The following is a 17,869-nucleotide window of genomic DNA, read 5'->3' on the forward strand; positions in this document are numbered from 1 at the left end:
TGTCCTCCTCTTACTTGGTTTTCTGAACATGTCACAGAAGTTCTGTCTTCATAGGCTCCTGTTCCTCTTTGTATTCGGGGACTCTTCTGTTGCAAGAGCAGTGAGCGCCCTCTGCAGGAATCTGGGCTTCACCGACTGGAAACGCCCCCTTCAGGGCATCAGAGTTCAGTCTGCTCTGCTGGGCACCTCTGGCTCACCTTGCTGTGCTCTAGAGTCCCGGGGACTCACCTTGCTGTGTTCCAAAGAGTCCCCAGGACTCCCATGGGTGTCTCAGGGAGGCTACTCTACCCATTACATAGTTGAGCTCTCTAGCTAATGGGAGGAGAGGACACAGCCCTAAGCAAGAAGCTGCGGGTTTCGGACTCCTGGAGGACCCCAGGGAGAACCACTGCACCCCTAGGGCTGGAGGTGGTGCTCATCCAGGCTGTTTGCAAGAACTCTTATGTGAGTGGCCAAATGCATTTATTAAGCAACATATATTAGAAATTCTATTTTGCTTTTAAAGTTTTTGATAATATGTTCCAATGAGAGAAATATAAACAAGTTTTGTTTTGTTTTTTTCATTGATAACCTGAGACACTGGCCACCTGATATCGTATGGGCATGTACCCAGCTAGGTCTACAGTCTTTCTGGGATGCTCTTCAGGAAGAAGCCCCCTGACACTCGCTCCCTGCAGAGGCAGAGCTTGCATCTAGAAGCACTGCGTTTTCAGCTCTACCCACCTGGGACCTCTCATCCATGAAACAGAACTTCCTTCCTCCCCACTTCTGCTCACTGATTTCAATGCTTTGAAAACCAAAGAAAACATATTAATGAGAAAGGATGGGTGAGATCTGAAAATCCCTATTATAATATTTTTAAGTAGTATGATGAACATTGGTAGTGCATGTTTTAAATGAATGCAACACTTTATTTAACCCTTAAAGGCATACATTCTGAATGGTACTGTTAAGATACAATTCATATGCCATAAATACTCCCATACACAGGACAGAATCCCAGGTCTTTTAATATGTTAGAGCTGTACAAGAATGGCACCAATTTAAAAATGCCATCATCTCTTGGCATTTTACTTGAATAATCTAAATATCAAATATCATATTAGTTAACATAGCAATCTGTTGTATATTTACATGCATATATTTTTTAAATTTATAAGTGAATGATGATCTCTATGTGTGTTTATATAGGTATCACATATAAATTTACTTAATAAATAAAAAATAAATTTCTAATAAAATTATTAAAAAAACCAGGGAGGTGGGGGAGGATCTCAGAGGATAAAGGGAAGATGAGTGTAATAGGAATTGAGGCGACTGGAAGAAGGAGGGGAAAAGGGAGGAAATGAGAAGCTAATTGACAGAATTATACCATATGCATGTACAAATATACCCCAGCAAATTCCACCTTTATGCATATGTATCAAGCACCAAGTCAAAATTAACAAATAAATAGAGGGAAGATCAGTAGAGAAGAGGAAGGGGAGTAGGGGACGGGGAGGGGAGGGAGAGAGGAAACAAAAGCCCAGGAGGCACTGCTGACCCTTCTCAACTGTACACAAGGTATTCTCCCTCCACTCCATGGTGACTTTTCTCTCCAATACTCTTTGTAGTTGTGTTTATGATTCAAACACTTCCAAAAGCTTCTTTTATTTATTTATTTTTACATTTTTCCATAGGGGAAGCCCAAGCAGGCTTGGTTTGCAGAGGAAGAGCCTTGTCTCCAGAGCACCCCTCCTGCAGACTTGTCCCAGCTGCCCAGTGCCCGCCTGGCCCAGGCCCACAAGTCCAAGCCCTCCACGCCCTGCACAGGCTGCAGAGTCTGTGGGGCACTGGTGCAGTTGGCAGAGGGGCCGGCTTTCTTGCTCCTAGGTTTTCCTCCAGCTCACCAAGAGGGTCAGTTCTGGTACATCAGAGTGAGAAGAGGGGAAGGAACCCATTCCCAGGTAGTATAAATGGCCTGGAGCGATGCAGAGATTTACACTCAGCACTTACATTTCAGGAGCAACTGTGTTTTTTTTAAGACTGTTTTGTTTTATTTTGCTTTAAACTTCTCTAAAATGTCAGTAAGAGAGAAAAGTAATTTCTTCCATTTCTATTAAATTTTATGTTTCACTTTAAACATTTTGCTGCTGCTTTTATCTTTACGAATGAAATAACAGATGTACTGGGTCATGATCTTATGATGATCCCATGGCTTTGACCTCCTTGCATAAACAATTTATATGTATATAATTTAATATTTTACTTTAAATAATGATTTAAATATAGTTCAGTGTATCTTTATTTTTCTGTTTCATTTTGTCTTTCTCAATGAAGATCTATGGTTATGTATATATGCATTTAAAACACACCTTTCAGCAAGTCTAGAAATTAAACTGTTTTAAATAAGTTACACGTCAACGAAGTATCTCTTATTGTACCATCGGCTGAAGCAGAGCCCTCTGGTCTACCACCAAGTACACACACACACACACACACATACACACACTCACACCTGCACATATTTTATACTTATAAGGACACAAAGTGTATTTTAGAATACATCCTCTATGCAGTGTGTAAAGCGATCACCAAATAAGAGCAATGTAGATGATGTTCCATTACTTGATAATGCACAGTGTCTGTGGACATCTGGGTTCTCGTGGGTTCTATCACTTATTTTGAAAGGAAAAGCTACCAGACGGTCTGCAGACACTCCCAGAAATAAGCCAGAGGGACTACCACTGCTTCACTTGACCAGGAGGATCACGATTCTCACAGAAAGCCCTACAGGAAACAGGCCTTAAAAGACAAATTTTTCTGAAAGCCCTTGATGGATGCAGAGCACCTATTATTCACCTTGACTTGGAGATTTTTAAAAAGAAGACGGAGCCTCATGGTGGAAAATCCATGGGATTGATGAGGACAGGGTGCAGAAGCAGGAAGATGGCAGAGTGGCCTTTGTCCAAGCGGCCACACTTATATATCAAGAGGTTACATAGATTGTTAGTTAGTACCATAACCACATTACTGTTTAGAGTTTCAGTAAGGTTGCTTATTCTGCAGTTATACTTCACAGTTACAATATGCAACGTTAGGAGCTTTGTGCAGTTCTCAAGAAAGAACATTGTCTGAAGTCACTGTTAGGAGGGCAGCTCCAGGAGCACCAGACCTTGGTGAAACATTGTGGTTATCAAGCAAGTAAGTTCCTTTATTCCCGGGAGTTATGTGCCTAAGATTAAAATGGAAGCTGATAAGACTCTAGCATAGAGGGCATTACCATAGCAACCGGGCATCCTATGCCTTTGCACAGAGACTTTCCCAGGCACCAATCAAGTCATCAGTAACCCCAATCCCAAACACAGAACCCCTACAGGCCTGCCCTGTGGGTGCTGCCTAGATGGTGAGGAGGGACAGCAGTGCCATTGGGTAGGTGGAGTAGACATTTGGTGACAGAGGGAAGGAGGCCTGTGACATCTGGGAGGGTCCCAAGGTAGGTCCCAGGTGGCAGCTATTGAGGGTCCATGAGAGGACATGGGACCTGAGAGGACATACTACCCTGAGAGGACATACTACCCCCTGTAGTAGTTGCACCCCCTCCTCCACAGAAAATCTTAACTAAGCTTCTCCAGAAATATTCACCATAATTGATTTTAGGACCATCAGCAAAAGAGTCTCTACAAAGAGTTCAATGTAGGTAAACTTTCTATTTTCCTATTGCTCTATTTTAATTGGCCATTAGCCCGGAAGAAATCAGCACTCCAGGTGCTGAACACCCACCCCTTTACTAGTTTTTCACACAAATTTATCCAGCGTAGTAGTTTGTAGAAGTATGTTTACTAAATGCAAAATGTGATAAATAAAAGACAGGTCCTTTAACAAGGCCTTTGACCTTGAGCTGGGGCTTCACAGAGATAGATGTCTACATTTCTAAGATAAGAGAAGTTACCAACTGGGCTCCATGGTAACAGCTGGCAGAGGGAGGAAAGAAAGGGGAGAAGCAGCTCTCTCCTTCTCAGGTGTTGTCCTTGAAGGGTTAACTTGCCCAGAACAGAGAAAGAAAAGCTGCTTTTATGTGAACTTCTGAGCCCCTCCCCTTACATGCTGGGTATAACGTTCTGAAACTCCCTGAACTCGGAGTTCAGGGGGATTGATTGATTACAGCAAAAGCTGTTCCCTCTGAACCTGGCTATAACCAAATAAAACTGTTTCCTGCTATCTTTTGTGCCTTGCCTCATCTGACCCCTATCACACTGCCACCGCAGGTCTCAGGAGAGATGGGCAGTGTGGAGACGGGCCTCTGAGGGAGGAGCAGAGGGCAGGGTAGGTGGTCAGTGCTGGGTAGCGGGGTCGTCTCAGCAGTGCTCAGGCAGATGGCACAGGTGCTCCAAGGACACTGCCAGAGGATTGACAGACTGAATTCATCAGCCACCAAAACAGCAACTGGGTCCCCTCCAGCAACTGCTGGCAAAGGCTGGACCAGAGAAGCGAGGCTGTTCGTGGCAGAGCTGTCCTGGGGCAGCCGGCTTTGGATGCCCTGCATTCTGATAGCTGGACAGCCAGGCAGACAGTGATCACCGTGGTGCTGGTCAGGGGACACCTGACAGTGTGAACTTTCTGTGGAGGGATGATCCCAAGTTTGAACCTACCCTCGTCCTTCAGAAGGGCTGGAGGCCAACTGCTTTGCATTTGGGGTCAGGGAAGCAGACAGCTGGTCATGGGCCTGAACTCTGTCTTGGCTCGGCCCCAGGGCAGCTGCTCTGCCCTGCAGCGGCTTTGCTCAGAATGTTTGAGGGAGTAAGGGGGTTCCTGCTGCAGTGCCCCAGGTACGACCAGGGCTCAGGTCTTCAGGGATATCTGGTGCCAGGGGAGCAACTACATTCCTGATCCCAAGAAAGGAACTCAGGCATGTCACTCATTTCCTCTGGGAATGTCTGTGTCCTCCACTGAGGTGGTTGAGCATGTCCTCCACAGGTTCATGGGATGGAGGCTTGGTCCCCAGCATGGCAGTGCTGAGGTGCAGGGCCTTGTGAGACTGGGGTCAGTTCCTCATGGCACAGAGCACCTTCCTGCAAGTGGGCAGATGATGGGCTTCCAGAGCCAGTGGGCTGCCACAGGAGAGGCTTGGCATACAGCGAGGCACCCCACAGCGCGCACCCCAGTGCAGGAGGCAGCTCCCTTTTTGATTCCCTGCCATGTGGTGAAGCTGTCAGGTGATGCTACAGGGCAAACAGAGGAGGCCACCTGATCTTGGACTTTGAGAGTTAAAAAAAAAGCAAAAAAAAAAAAAAAAAGACTGTGACCTAAATTAACATTTTTCTTTACACAGTGGCCAGACTCTGGTATTTTATTATAGCCGTTCTTCCTTGAACCCGCTGCTCTTTCCCATCATGGCTGCCTGGAGAGTTTAGGAGTACCAAAGGCCTGCACAAATAGCTCCCAGGGTGCTCTGGACCTCAGAGATATTCCTCTCCCTGACTGCAATGCCCTCAGGACAATCAGGAAATTGTATCCCTGAAGCAAAGGCTCTGAAGACTCACTCCATGTAGCACCTGGGGAGCTGCTGCCTGCTGTTTGGAGCACCAGCATGGGGCCAGCCAGCTGTGGGAACAGGGGTTGGGGGCTACTAAAGAAACACACTGTCAAATAACAAGCCTGTCCAGGCACCCCTGCCCCAGATCAGCTGCTGGGGGAGTGTCTCAGGGTGTGTGTGGGGGTCCCCTGGATAATCCTCAGTGGCAACTTCCACAATAAAAATCAGAACACATTCTCTTCCTGCACCGACGGGGGCCATCAACCTCCCAGCAGTATGCGGTGGGTGTTTTTGTCTGCTGTGCCACTCCACAAATGGACAGGCCATGGCAGAGATGAGTGGTGCAGGCAAGTGGCAGAGTGGAAGAGCCAGATGGGTGCCAGCGCCCGAGGTCCAGCATGGAAGCTCTGAACCACAACCTGCAGGGGCCACTCAGTCAGGCCTAAGTCAATGTGGCAGAGGACTCCAGCACTGCCAGCTCTGCCTGGACTGTCCAGCCTAGAGATGATCCAAACACCACCCATCATCTGACAGTCAGGGGTCACGGCACCCAACACAGCTTCTGCAGACATTTCCAAGGCACAAGTGGAAAAGGTGTTTGGGGCCATGTGCTTCTGGCCAGATCACAAACTCTGAGGCTGGAGATATCACCTAGGAGGAACATCCAGCTGCTGGAGGCCCTGCATACTTAGGTCTCTCCAGCACACTACCAAACTTCAAATCCCAGCAGGAACTGGGGAGATGCTTCCTGTATTCTGCACATTAGGTGTGAGCCCTGTTCCTGAACACTACAGACGTGACCACCCTAGATGACTGAGCACTGCAGTGTCCCCTGGGCTGTCAGCTGGGGTCTGCACCTGCTGGCCCACACCCTCAAAGGTGATGCAGAGAGCCTCCATGTTCAAAGAGTGTCTCTCCTCGCGACTCACTCCCTCCGTGATGGCTGGCCAGGACACAGGGAGGGAACCTGCTCAGTCGACAACTCCACACAGCGCTGCAAACAGAACCAGAATCCATGATTCCTCATTGTCAGCAAATTCAAGATGGCCGTGGAGGGGCCTATCCAAGAGGAGGTGGGGAAGGAAGAGGTAGCAGGTGCTCGCCCAGTGCTCCTGGGGCCTTGCCCCTTCTCACCAGGCTGGTCCTGAGGCTGAGCCAAGCAGACACCAAGACCACAGAGCCACAGACTCAGCTCCTCAGACAACCAAGCGCCAGCCCAACAGCCACCTCTCCAGTCAACTCCCAAGGACGCCATGCAGGGTGCGTCAGTGAAGGGGAGTTCCTTCTCTGTAGGACACTCCTGTGACAATTGGTTTGCAATATCCTGGGCTCTGAGCCACTTGGGGCACAAGGGCACCCCGTACGTAAGATTGGTCACCTGGGCTCCCAAACACACTGAGTGACGATGGGCAGTGTGAAGATGGTGGGAATGCAAGGTCACAGGCTCCCCTTCCAAAGATCCTCTGAGCACGCCCTTGGTAGGAAACTGTGTCATGTTTGGTGCTTGAAGTCAGAGGAAAAGGAAGGATTTATGATTCGGAACTTGCCTGTCCTTACTCCTCACAGCATCAACTCCATCCTGCCACGAAGCTTGGGCAGGAGGATTTGAGAAAAGGACTGAGGGAAGTCCTAGCGCCAGGGGTCAGGAGATAATCTGGAGGCCTCAGCTACTCAGGAGCCCTGACCTCAGGATCTAAGGACTTCCACCCTCCCCGGTCCCTCACTCAGCAGTGCTGTGATTCTGCAAGTCAGCCGTCATCTGTGGGCATCCACACCCCCAGGAGAGGAACAGGAGGCCCAGCCCGCACCCAGGCCACCTCACTGGGCTGCTGTCAGATCTCAGGAGATGAGGCCCCATGTTCTACACCAGCTGTGAAGGACCAGACTCGGGTGGGTTGGAAAAGCAAACTCGTTCTCCACTGCCCTGGAGCCACCCACGCCTCGCTCTGGGTCCCCAACCCCCAAGGGTCTCCCTCAGTCCTTTCTCCCTGAGTGGACAGGCAGAGCGCCTCTGAAGGACCTGCCCTCCTCTCCAGGCATCTCTGCACATGGTTATTTTTGGACCCAAACCTACTCTGTGTCAGCAGTCGACAGTCAACATGGAACACAGCAGTAGGGAGAGGAGGGGAGGAGCCACACGACCTGCCAGGGCCTCGTGGCTCTAGCAGGGATCCGAGCCCAGGCGTCACCTGTTACTCACTGTGCCCTAGTGACCATCTCACGTCTCCTCTGCATAAAGGCACTGCCCACACAGTCCCTCTGAGTGTGTTAAGTCCACCCTGACCCCAGGACCACCCTGAAGCCCAGCTCTGGTGCAGCTGGAGCAGTTGGGCAGCTTGTGAATGGTGGGATCAATCTTTTAACTTTGTACCAAGCAGCGATTTCACCTTGAATTAGAAATTTTTTAAGCCCAGGTAAAATGAACCTGATGGGCATGTTCTCCAGGAAAAGCTTCTAACTTCAACACGAGTGTCTCCTAGGCTTGATTTGGGGCCTTTGAATGGAGCAGTTTTCCATTCCACTTTCTATCTTCTCCAAGAGAATTGAAGACCCAAGAAACACTGCAGCACACGACCTGCCCCATGTGCTTTCTTCCTCTAGTGCTGGATGGAGCGGCCAGTGAAAACAATCTGCACCCTGATCACTCACTGCTTAGGAAAACTGCACAAAAAGGAGGAGGGACTTCCCTGGTGGCTTCACCTGGACAGCCCCCCAGGTGCAGCTTCCTTGCTGGGAGTGGGGACCGGGGTGTGGTGTGAGGTGTTTCTTCTCCAGGTAAATGTCTAGGGCCTGCTCCACACATTGGCACTGAGCTGATTCATAGCTACGACAGAAACCCTCCTCTTAGAGATTATTTCTCTACTGCTGGATTTAAGATCCTCAAAACCCACCACCCCACCCATGTCAGGCACTGCTGATGTCTACTGGCCACTGAAGACACACAGAAGTTTCTAGAAGTTTTACTGGTTCCACCTGCTCTGACCCCACTGCCTGCTCAAGGCAGCCCCCTTCCTAGTCTCTAGCGTCCTCCTCATTGCAGAATGGATACCTCTTCTCCCCTCTCACTACCTCTATTCAGGCAGGGAGTTAGATGATAGGAAAGGGCTCTGGAAACACAGTGAGTTAATCCACTGGGACACTGATTCCACTTTCCCATCCCACTTCCCTGCACAATGTGTGAACACACTCAGCACCACCAAAGTGTGTCCTCAGGAAGGGCACCTAGGACCCAGGCACAGAGGTGTCCCCTAGCCTTCTGATCAGTCACTGCCTGAGGAGGGCAGACTGCATGTCCCCCAAGGACATGGACTCCTAGTGCCACATCTCTCTTTCTCTGCTGTGTCCAGTGACCACTCTTGAACCTAGACATGGGACCAGTCCCTGGATGGTGGGGCCTACTCAGTGCACTTACAGAGTGGGGGCTGTGCCTGTCACAATGGACCTTCCATCAGGGAATTTGAGGAGAGAACTGTGGGAGGCCCTCTGGCAAGGGTCAGTCACTGGTTGGCCAGTGAGTAGCTAGGAGTGTCTAAAGACATGACTAAGAAGCTTCCTCCCTTGGATAAAGCTCAACGCCCGCGCCCCCCTCCTGCTCCCCCACCCTCCAGCCCCATCACCCGCCTCCCTCCCCTGACCCGCCAGGCTGCCAGCCCTCAGCCTGCTCTCCAGCTCAAGCCCTCCCCTTCTGGCCTCTGCCCCACCACTTTCCTTCCTCGGCCTTACATGGTCCCTTCCCAACACCCTGCCTTGAGGGGCTCTGTGCCCAGCTCTTCCTCTCTTGTTCCCAGACCACCCACTCGCCTCCCCGCTGTTCATCTGGCTCCCCTTTCCCGTCACTCCCCCATCTATACCTCCTCTCCTCCTCCCAGCTCTCCCTTCTAGGTCCCATAATCCAGTCCCACCCACAATCCAGCCTCCCCAACCAGGCAGCAGGGTTGACACACTCACCCAGGGGAGATGGTTTCCCCACTGTGGGTGCAGGTCACAGTCCCTGGGACTGTCTTCCCAGCAGCCTGAGCAGGTAGACCCAGGGGTCACAGGAGGATGACAGCCCCACACTCAGCCTGGAATCCACCCTTCCTGGAGACCACCTAAATCTTTTCTAGGAAATGATTGGCCAAGGTGAGATCCAGCTGTCAGTCTCTTACCTGGGCCTCCCCACTGGACCTGGAGCCCTTCCCTGATGATGTCCAAGGGCAGTTCTAGTACCCAGGTTCTGACCTGAAAAGCTGTGGCAGGTAAGTCCAGTGCCTGCCTGGGGCCCTGGGAGAAGGGATCTGGGGGCAGTGGGTGGAGTCAGGGGGCTGGGCTGCCTAGGGGAGGTCCAGGGCTGGAGACTGGAGCATTCCAACCAGGACTCTGTTGCCAGTAGACAGCTGGGACATTGTTGCCAGGAGATGGCAGAAGACCCGGCACCACCCCAGCCAGGGGGCACTTAGAGAGCCCCATAGCACCAGTGTGGCCAGGCCATGGCTGGACACCAGAGGGAGAGGGCAATCCAGGACCAGGTTCATCAGAACCAGTTCCTGTGGGAACAGTACCTGAGAGATCTGTGCATGCAGAAGCTGTACAAGGAGTACCACGTGAATCCCCTGTACAAGGGTGAGGACTGGGGGAACAGAGGTGGGACACTGCGGGGTGGGTTGTGGGGTCGCAGGCAGCAGGGAGAGGCCTGCCCTGATCTCTGGTGTCCAGAAAGGGTGGATTCCAGGGCCGCCCAGCCTCCTGAGACACATCAGATGCATTGAAATGCATCCACCTCACGATGAGATCAAACATACTGCATGTCAAAAGTAATGCTTTTGGGGGGAGAGGTACTACAGATTGAATTCAGGGGCACTCAGTAAAGCCCCAGCTCTTTTTATGTTGTATTTAGAGACTTGAGCCTCCCTAAGTTGCTGAGACTGGCTTTAAACTCCAATCCTCCTGCCTTAGCCTCCCAAGCTCTGGGGATTAAAGGCATGTGCCATGGCACCCAACTGGAAATGGCTTTTAATATTTCTGGTTTTGATGGAATTACATTTTGCAGGGTTTTTATATTTTGTTTTTGTTATATTTTGGTTTTATTTTCATACACTAAAGGGTTTTTTAGGATTTTAATATCATCATAGCCCTTTCTTTGGAAAGTTTAGGAGAGTGGGCTCTGGTCAGTGCTCCCTGTTGTCCAGGTAAAAGCACCCTCCCCTCCACTCCTCTCACCCTGCACACTCCTGTTAGATCCATCTCATCCTGCAGTATCAGCAGTCCCTAAAGGACAGTGGGCCTCAGATGAGCTCCAGATCTGCCATCTGACCACCTCCCAGCTACCTTCCTTGGACTCACCATTAGGGACCTCAAACTGGCCCTCTGGAAAGCTAGGGGCTCTGAATCCCTTGCCCACCATCTGTCTCTCCAGAAGACCCTGTGGCAGCGCAAGGCAGCTGGGCCCTTCCCTCCCAGGTGAGAAGCCTGAGTCAGCCCCGGCCTCTGTCCCTCAGTCCACACACCTGGCAGTCACAGAAGCAGAATGTCTGCTGCTTCACATTTCCCCTGACCCTTGTCTGTTTCTACCTCAGGGAAAGACTCCATGGTATGCTGGGGGGTGGGGGGGTGTCCCCACCTCTCACTTAATTCCACCCTCTGGACTGGACCTGCCCCTCTCCAGCCTCACCTCCTCCAAATTCCTTCCACAAATACAGTAGAGCCTGCCCCCCCACCATTGCTAGGCTCCCTCTCACACTCCTCTTTACCTCTGAATGCTTCATTCCACAGCCCCCCATGGTACCTGCCCACCTGCTCCTCCTCCCTGCGCTCCCCCCAACTCTCTACCTCCATAGCCAGCACCCCTGCAGCCTGGCCATCTGCAGGAGACTCAGTGACTTCATTTTGCTTAGAACTCTTCTGGCTGTCTTCTGTCCCCACCACTGATTTTAGCATAAAAAATTCACTTCTGTTTAGGTTGGTTCATTCCAACAAGCTAAATAATCCCTCAGGCCACATTCATTCTGGGAAAAGTGATTTCCTCCAGTTCTTCCCTTGGGCACAGGATTAATGTGACCATTGTGGTGAACTGAGAAACTACTGTAGCTTGCATTTCTGTTTACTTGTACTGTAAAGAAAAATATTACGCTTTTCTAATATGCAGATAATATTACATACAGATGACATACACATTTCATATCGTAGGGGTGCATGCTCAGAAGACTTTTTACTCCTGGGCATGGTGACATACACCTGTATCCTGGCAAGAGGGAGGCTGGGGCAGGGAGATTGCAAGTTTAAGGATGACCTCAACAGAGACCGCTCTCAAAATAAAAAAGGGCTGGATTAGGGTTAGGGTTAGGGTTAGGGTTAGCTCGCTGCAATAAATAAATGAGTGAATGAATAAACAAACATAAATCCTAGTAGCCTGTGGCTTGTGGCCACTGCCCTGGACAGTGCCAGGCCAGACCCTAAGTCCTCAAGAACTGTGGGACCTTGTTCCCAGCACCCAGCCAGAACCCCCCAGGCCCAGGTACTAAGTGGGTGCAGAATAGGAGCCTGGTCTAGGGTGAGTGGCGGGAGGCAGGGGTTGGGCTCTGACCTGCACTGTGTCCCTGCTCTTCTCCAGTTCACACAATCACCAAGAAGCCCATGTCGTGGCATGATAACTTGGAGGAGCCTGAAGATGGTAAGTCCTGAGTTCGGAGACTGCGTGAGGTGGGGCAGAGAGAGGCAGGGGGCTCAGAGAACTCGCAGGCAGAGTCGCTGCAGGGAACCTCAGGGTCCTCTGCTGTGGTCTTGAGACTAGACTCTAGTGACCAGGCTCAGAGAGAGTGATGTGCAAACACATGCCAACTCATTACTGTCATCCACAAGAGTCCCCGTTGGCCTGAAAATAGGAGTCATTCATTCACAGATGTTAATACGTTACTCACATAGGTTCTGAAGGCCTAGGAACTGGATTCATGTCCTGGTGCTGCCACTCCTTAACTGTGGGCTTCGGCCAGGTTGTTGACCTCTCAGCCCACTTATTAGAGTTGTTGGAAGGACCAAGCAAAACACCACAGGTGCCTAGAGCTGAACCTGGCTCACCATGCTCAGTAAACACAGTCCTGTTCATGTTTCCACTTTCACCTGGTCACAGGCAGTGGGGTGGGCCTGGGGGTCTCAACACAATCAGGCAGAGGCGAGAGGGCAGCCTGTAAGTGCCTCCACCAGTGTGTGGGGTGGGATCATGGGCAACAGCATGGAGAACAGGTGCCTCCATCAGGCAGGGGATGTGGGACTGTTGGAGCAGGCGGGCACAGGTGGTCCAGGGTGTCAGGTGGGAGGCTGTGGAAGGACCCTGCATAATGGAAAGGCACAGGAGAGCAGCATCCGCATGTTCTGAGAACAGAGGAATTGACCTCTGTCCCTGCCTGCCCTGGACTCCCTGGGGACCCATGTCTGTCACAGTCCTGCCCCAGGGTCCAGAACAGTGCCTGGCACAGTTTGCACTCAACACATTTGCTGACACATGGCTGAGAACCAGACTCCCCTGTCCCAGGCCCTGGCTCTGCACACAGAATTCTCTGGCCCTGGAGTAGTGTGGACAGGAAAAGGACATGGGCAGCTTCTAACTTGAGACTCCTCTCCAGTCAGGTTTCTGAATCTCGTTCACCATGCTGCTCAGAAACCCAGGAAGAAGTACCCAGAGACACAGACGGAAAGTCAGGAGATTGGCTGGGAGGCAGAGTCTTTGGTAAGCAAGGCCCCTGCTCCGGGCAGCAGTAGGAACACAGGGTGGAGCTGGCAGTAGCTGAGAGCAGAGTGGGCAGCCAGCTGGCAGGGGCTTGAATTCTGTCCTTCTTGGTATCCTGAGACCTGGGGTGAGTTTCTAAGCCACTGTGTGGTGCTGATCGTGTTCATAAATGGGGACACCACAGAACCTGACTCACAGGGTTGCTGAGAGGAGTAGTACCTGGGACAGTGCCCAGCCACAGCACCTGCTCAGTAAACGTGGCCAGGCTCCTGTGATGCAGATGGGGAAGAGCAGAAAGGAATCCCTGAGCCCTGCCCAGGACAGTCAGGTGCTGCTCCAGACAGGATGATGTCTCCAGGGGGCCCACCACTCATAGAGAAGAGCTCACCCCAAAAGGAGGAGGTGTGGCTCAGAGCTGGAGAAGCAAGGGCACATGGAGGCAAGGGATAGCCATGGAGATCTAACTATCAGTGAAAAAGGGGACTTCAGAGGAAACTGCTCAAGACCTTGATTGAACATGAATAAAGAATCAGGGATCAGTGATTGATAAAGACCACACGGAAGGCTTGATCCAAGGTGGGCTGTGGCTAGGGCAGAGGCTCCAGCAGGGTGGGCAGCTGGATAAGCTAAGGATGGAGGTGTGTGGGGGGGGGAATCACTGGGGGGAACGTCTGGGTGAGGGGTCCTGGCTAAGCTGACCTGGCTGGATTATTGCTGAAGGCAGGGCAGGGACCAGACATGCTCTGGGGGACAGACGGCAAGGAGCCCACAGACACCCAGGACAGTCAACACCCAGGATGGTGGCTCTCGCTACACTGCTCAGCTGGAGTTTTGCTGAAACTGGATGATGCAGAGGTGACCACAGAAGGCCCTAAGTCAGGCCTGGTTTAAGAGGAGGACAGCCTGAATGGAGTTTGATCCAGGAGAGTTCTTGTCCAGCAAGAAGGAGGTGGGAGGGGACAGTGTACATCTTAGCAAAGCACCAGAGAGCTGGGGGCTTCACGCACCTCAGGGCATCTCTTGCAGTCAGCACACACAACAGGAAGGACGAGTGTGGGGCCCAGCAAGGCCTGCCCTGCTCAGACCCTTCCAGGCCTTGAGGATAGAATGCTGTGTCTGAGTCCCAAGGGGCCTGCCAGCACTCAGTCTGTCCATCACACATGTGGGGACAGTGCCCTCAGGTGGCACAGGGAGCAAGGTAGGAAGTAAGCCCCCCAGATTAGATCCAGGTGTTGTGGGAACATCAAAGGTAAAAAAAGCTGGGCTTTCAGAGCGTTGTGCTTGGGGCAGAGGATGTGATTGATGTGCTCCATGGGCCCCAATGTGAGGACCCTATCCCTGGCAGGATCTTGCCCTGTTCAGAGCACCCCAACCTCAGCCCAGGGACCCCTGGGAAGTAAGGCTCAGTGGGCACCTCTTTGCCTTGTGTCTCTGGGTAACACTTGCTGAAAATATATCCTCATGTGGGGTGTGTGTTCAAACACTCACACACACCAACACACACCAACACACACTCATACACACACTCTCTCACACACACATACACACACTCACACATGCACATGCACACACACACATACACACTCATGCACATACACACTCACACACAATACAACACACACTCACACACATATACACTTACACACTCACACACATAACACACACATACACATTCACAAATACATATACACATTCTCACACATTCACACACACATACACACATATTCACACACATCCTCACACACATATTCACACATACACACACATTCACACACTCACACAATCACACACACATACATTCACACATAACACACACTCTCACACACACACTGTCATACACACACACTCATACATGCTCACACTCCACACACGTACACATTACCACTCATACACACACTCTCACACATGCTTACGACACTCACACACATACACACATACACATACATAAACTCACACATACACAAACTCACACATAACACTCTCACACATTCCCCACACACACTCACACACATAAATACACTCACACATTTACACACTCATTTACACACACACTCATATACCTACACACCCTCACAGTCACACATACACATACACTCACACTCACATACGCACTCACACACACTCGTATACACACATCCTCATACATATTCATGCACACATTCACACACATTCACACATTCACACACACTCACACTCACACACACTCACACATACAGATACACATTCACATACACACACTCTCACACAAACACACACTCACACATACACATAAAAACATTCACATACACACACACTCCCACACACATACACACTCACACACATACACTCACACTCATACACACTCACATACATACATACACACACTCACGTACACACATACACACATTCACACACATACACACACATACACACACACACACACACACTCTTGCAGACTGGGATGGGATGAGCACGTCCCTGAGTGACCCTCAGGGCAGCTTCTCTAAGGTGGCTGTGCTGAGGTCCTCCCTCTCCCTGGCTGGCTGTGACCCCCCACCACACTCCCTTTCCATTCAAGCACCTGCTGAACACCTAGTGTGTGCGGATGCTGTCCGGGGACAGGCAAAGCACCGCCCCCAGCTGTCCCTGGCGCCCCAGCACAGAGGCCCGCTGGCTCTGGGCATCCTGGCTGTGGTGCCCCCTGCCTCAGAAGGAAGAGGAAACGGTGTAGAAAGGGACGTGAACCGCAGCGCAGTTGGGCCACGGTGGGGCAAGCAGCTGCCCTGCTCCGTTAGTCCTGCAGGACTGGACAATTCACAGGAACGAAGCCAAGAATCGGCCTTCCCTGTGTCCACGCAGCCAGGGGCACCAGCCACAGATGTGCTGCAGTCAGGCTTCCTGGGGCCCAGGGGTGGGGTGGGGCCACTTCTCAGCTTCCATTTTCCCTGAAGGAAGCTGGGATGAGACCAGGTACCAGGAAATGAGAGAAAACACAATGAACCGGGGTGTTTGATGCAAGGTTCCCGGGACCTAGGACTTCCCGGGGTGGGGGGGACTCGCAGGCTGCCCTCCATGTAGGCAGCGGGCAGAGCAGAGCCCAGCTCTGCTGAGGTGATGCCCCTTGCTCTCGGGATGCTCAAAAGCGCTGGTGTCGCAGTTTCACCAGCAGCGTTGAGCAGGAGAGCCCTGGGGCCACCTGTGGTCAGGGAGGCCCGATTGGGTCCAGGTCTTCCCCTCCTGACCAGCTCATGCTGCCCCTGCCTCCATCTAGGTCAGCCCAGAGCGCCAGGACCACAAGATGAACCACTTCAGGGTCTACAAGGACATCACTCTGTACAAGGCCAAACTGAGGCTCCTGGGGGAGGAGGACCACCGCAAGTAGCGCTCCGCGGAAGAGCCGGCCTTCGTGCTGAGCGCCGAGTGCACTGTCCAGGGAAATAAAGGTGGTTTTGCTAGAAAGCAAACCTGCAGCAAATCTTATGACAACTGAATTGAGATGGAATTGCTTATTAATCAATATATGGGGAATAACTTTTAAATTCTCCACAAGTACTGCGTAAGCTTGATTTGGGGGCCTTTGAACTGAACAGATTTTCCCTTCCATATTTCAATTTTTCCAAGAAAATGGAAAACCTGAGGAACATTACACAATAATGTTCGTATTTGGATTTGGAATGCCACCTGAAGGCTCCTGTGTTGAAGACCTTGTCCACATGTAGCTCCCCGTTCAGAGGTGGGTGCTGGGAAGTGATTGGGTTATGTGGGTGATTGTCTAATCAATGGATTGATCCACTGATGGGGCCATATTTGAATGGACCGTTAGGGGTATAAACTGTAGGAGGTGGGGCCTGCTGGAGGGGGTAGATCACTTTGTGTGGAGGGAATGAGCTAGAAGTGTCAGTCTTGTCCCTGGCCCTCCCTTGTCCCTCTCTCTCTCTCTCTGTCTCCCTGCTCCCCATGCCATGATGAGATCAGCATCACTCTGCCCCTTTGCCCACCATGCCCAGAAACAATGGAGTCCACCAACATGGACTGAAATCTCTGCAACCATGAGCAGAACAAACCTTTCCTCCCTTTAAGTTGGTGATGTGAGGCTTTTTGCCACTGGAATGAAAAGCTGAGCAACACAAATATGACCTGACCCTCCCAGTGTTCACTGCAATCCCAGGTGGACACCAACAAGAGAAAATGGTCTGCATTCTGGGATCACCCACTTGCCTAGGAAAAATCTAGATGAAGAGAAAGTTGGACTTCCCTGCTGACATCAGCATAGAGAGCCACCCAGAGACCGAGCCTGGAGTGAGGACTGGGTGTGGGGTAAGGAGACGTTTTCCAATTAAAGACCTTTGGCCCCCACTGCACACAAATACTGGTATCATTAAATCATAACTCTGTGTGGAACCCTCTTTCACTGGAAATCATCTATCCCTTAGATTCAGGGGGCCTCCATGTTGAGCAATGGTTCAGTGTGGGAAACCATTTTTGCACATGATTGGGCACCTCCTGGATTGGGTGTGAGGCGTTCTGGCCAAACTGTGTCGGAGCTATCCCCACCCTTTCCAGGTGCGAGAGCCTGTCCGTGTGGGGGTGTGACTGACCACTGATCCTGAGGCCAATCACTGACCCTGACCTTGGAATGCTGCCCCTCTCGACCTTCATTGGATGGAATTTTC

General features: G+C 51.3%; 1 protein-coding gene across 1 annotated transcript; it reads left to right on the top strand.

Annotated features, from left to right (window-relative positions):
• Window positions 1-9,984: 9,984 nt before the first annotated feature.
• On the top strand, window positions 9,985-16,578 carry LOC143400296 (cilia- and flagella-associated protein 144-like). The gene is made up of 4 exons (XM_076857581.1): window positions 9,985-10,117; window positions 12,105-12,164; window positions 13,114-13,217; window positions 16,468-16,578. The coding sequence occupies exons 1-4, from the start codon at window positions 9,985-9,987 to the stop codon at window positions 16,576-16,578; spliced, it is 408 nt and encodes a 135-aa protein (XP_076713696.1).
• Window positions 16,579-17,869: the final 1,291 nt, after the last annotated feature.

This window comes from Callospermophilus lateralis (genome assembly GCF_048772815.1).
Source record: "Callospermophilus lateralis isolate mCalLat2 chromosome 5 unlocalized genomic scaffold, mCalLat2.hap1 SUPER_5_unloc_1, whole genome shotgun sequence".
NCBI classification, from domain to species: domain Eukaryota; kingdom Metazoa; phylum Chordata; class Mammalia; order Rodentia; family Sciuridae; genus Callospermophilus; species Callospermophilus lateralis.

What these genes read in the sequence shown, in the direction of transcription:
- LOC143400296 (XM_076857581.1), top strand. Translation starts at nt 9,985, where the DNA reads ATGGCTGGACACCAGAGGGAGAGGGCAATCCAGGACCAGGTTCATCAG. An exon ending in CTTGGAGGAGCCTGAAGATG is followed by an intron (nt 12,165 to 13,113) that starts GTAAGTCCTGAG and finishes ACTCCTCTCCAG; the next exon opens with TCAGGTTTCTGAATCTCGTT. An exon ending in GCTGGGAGGCAGAGTCTTTG is followed by an intron (nt 13,218 to 16,467) that starts GTAAGCAAGGCC and finishes GCCTCCATCTAG; the next exon opens with GTCAGCCCAGAGCGCCAGGA.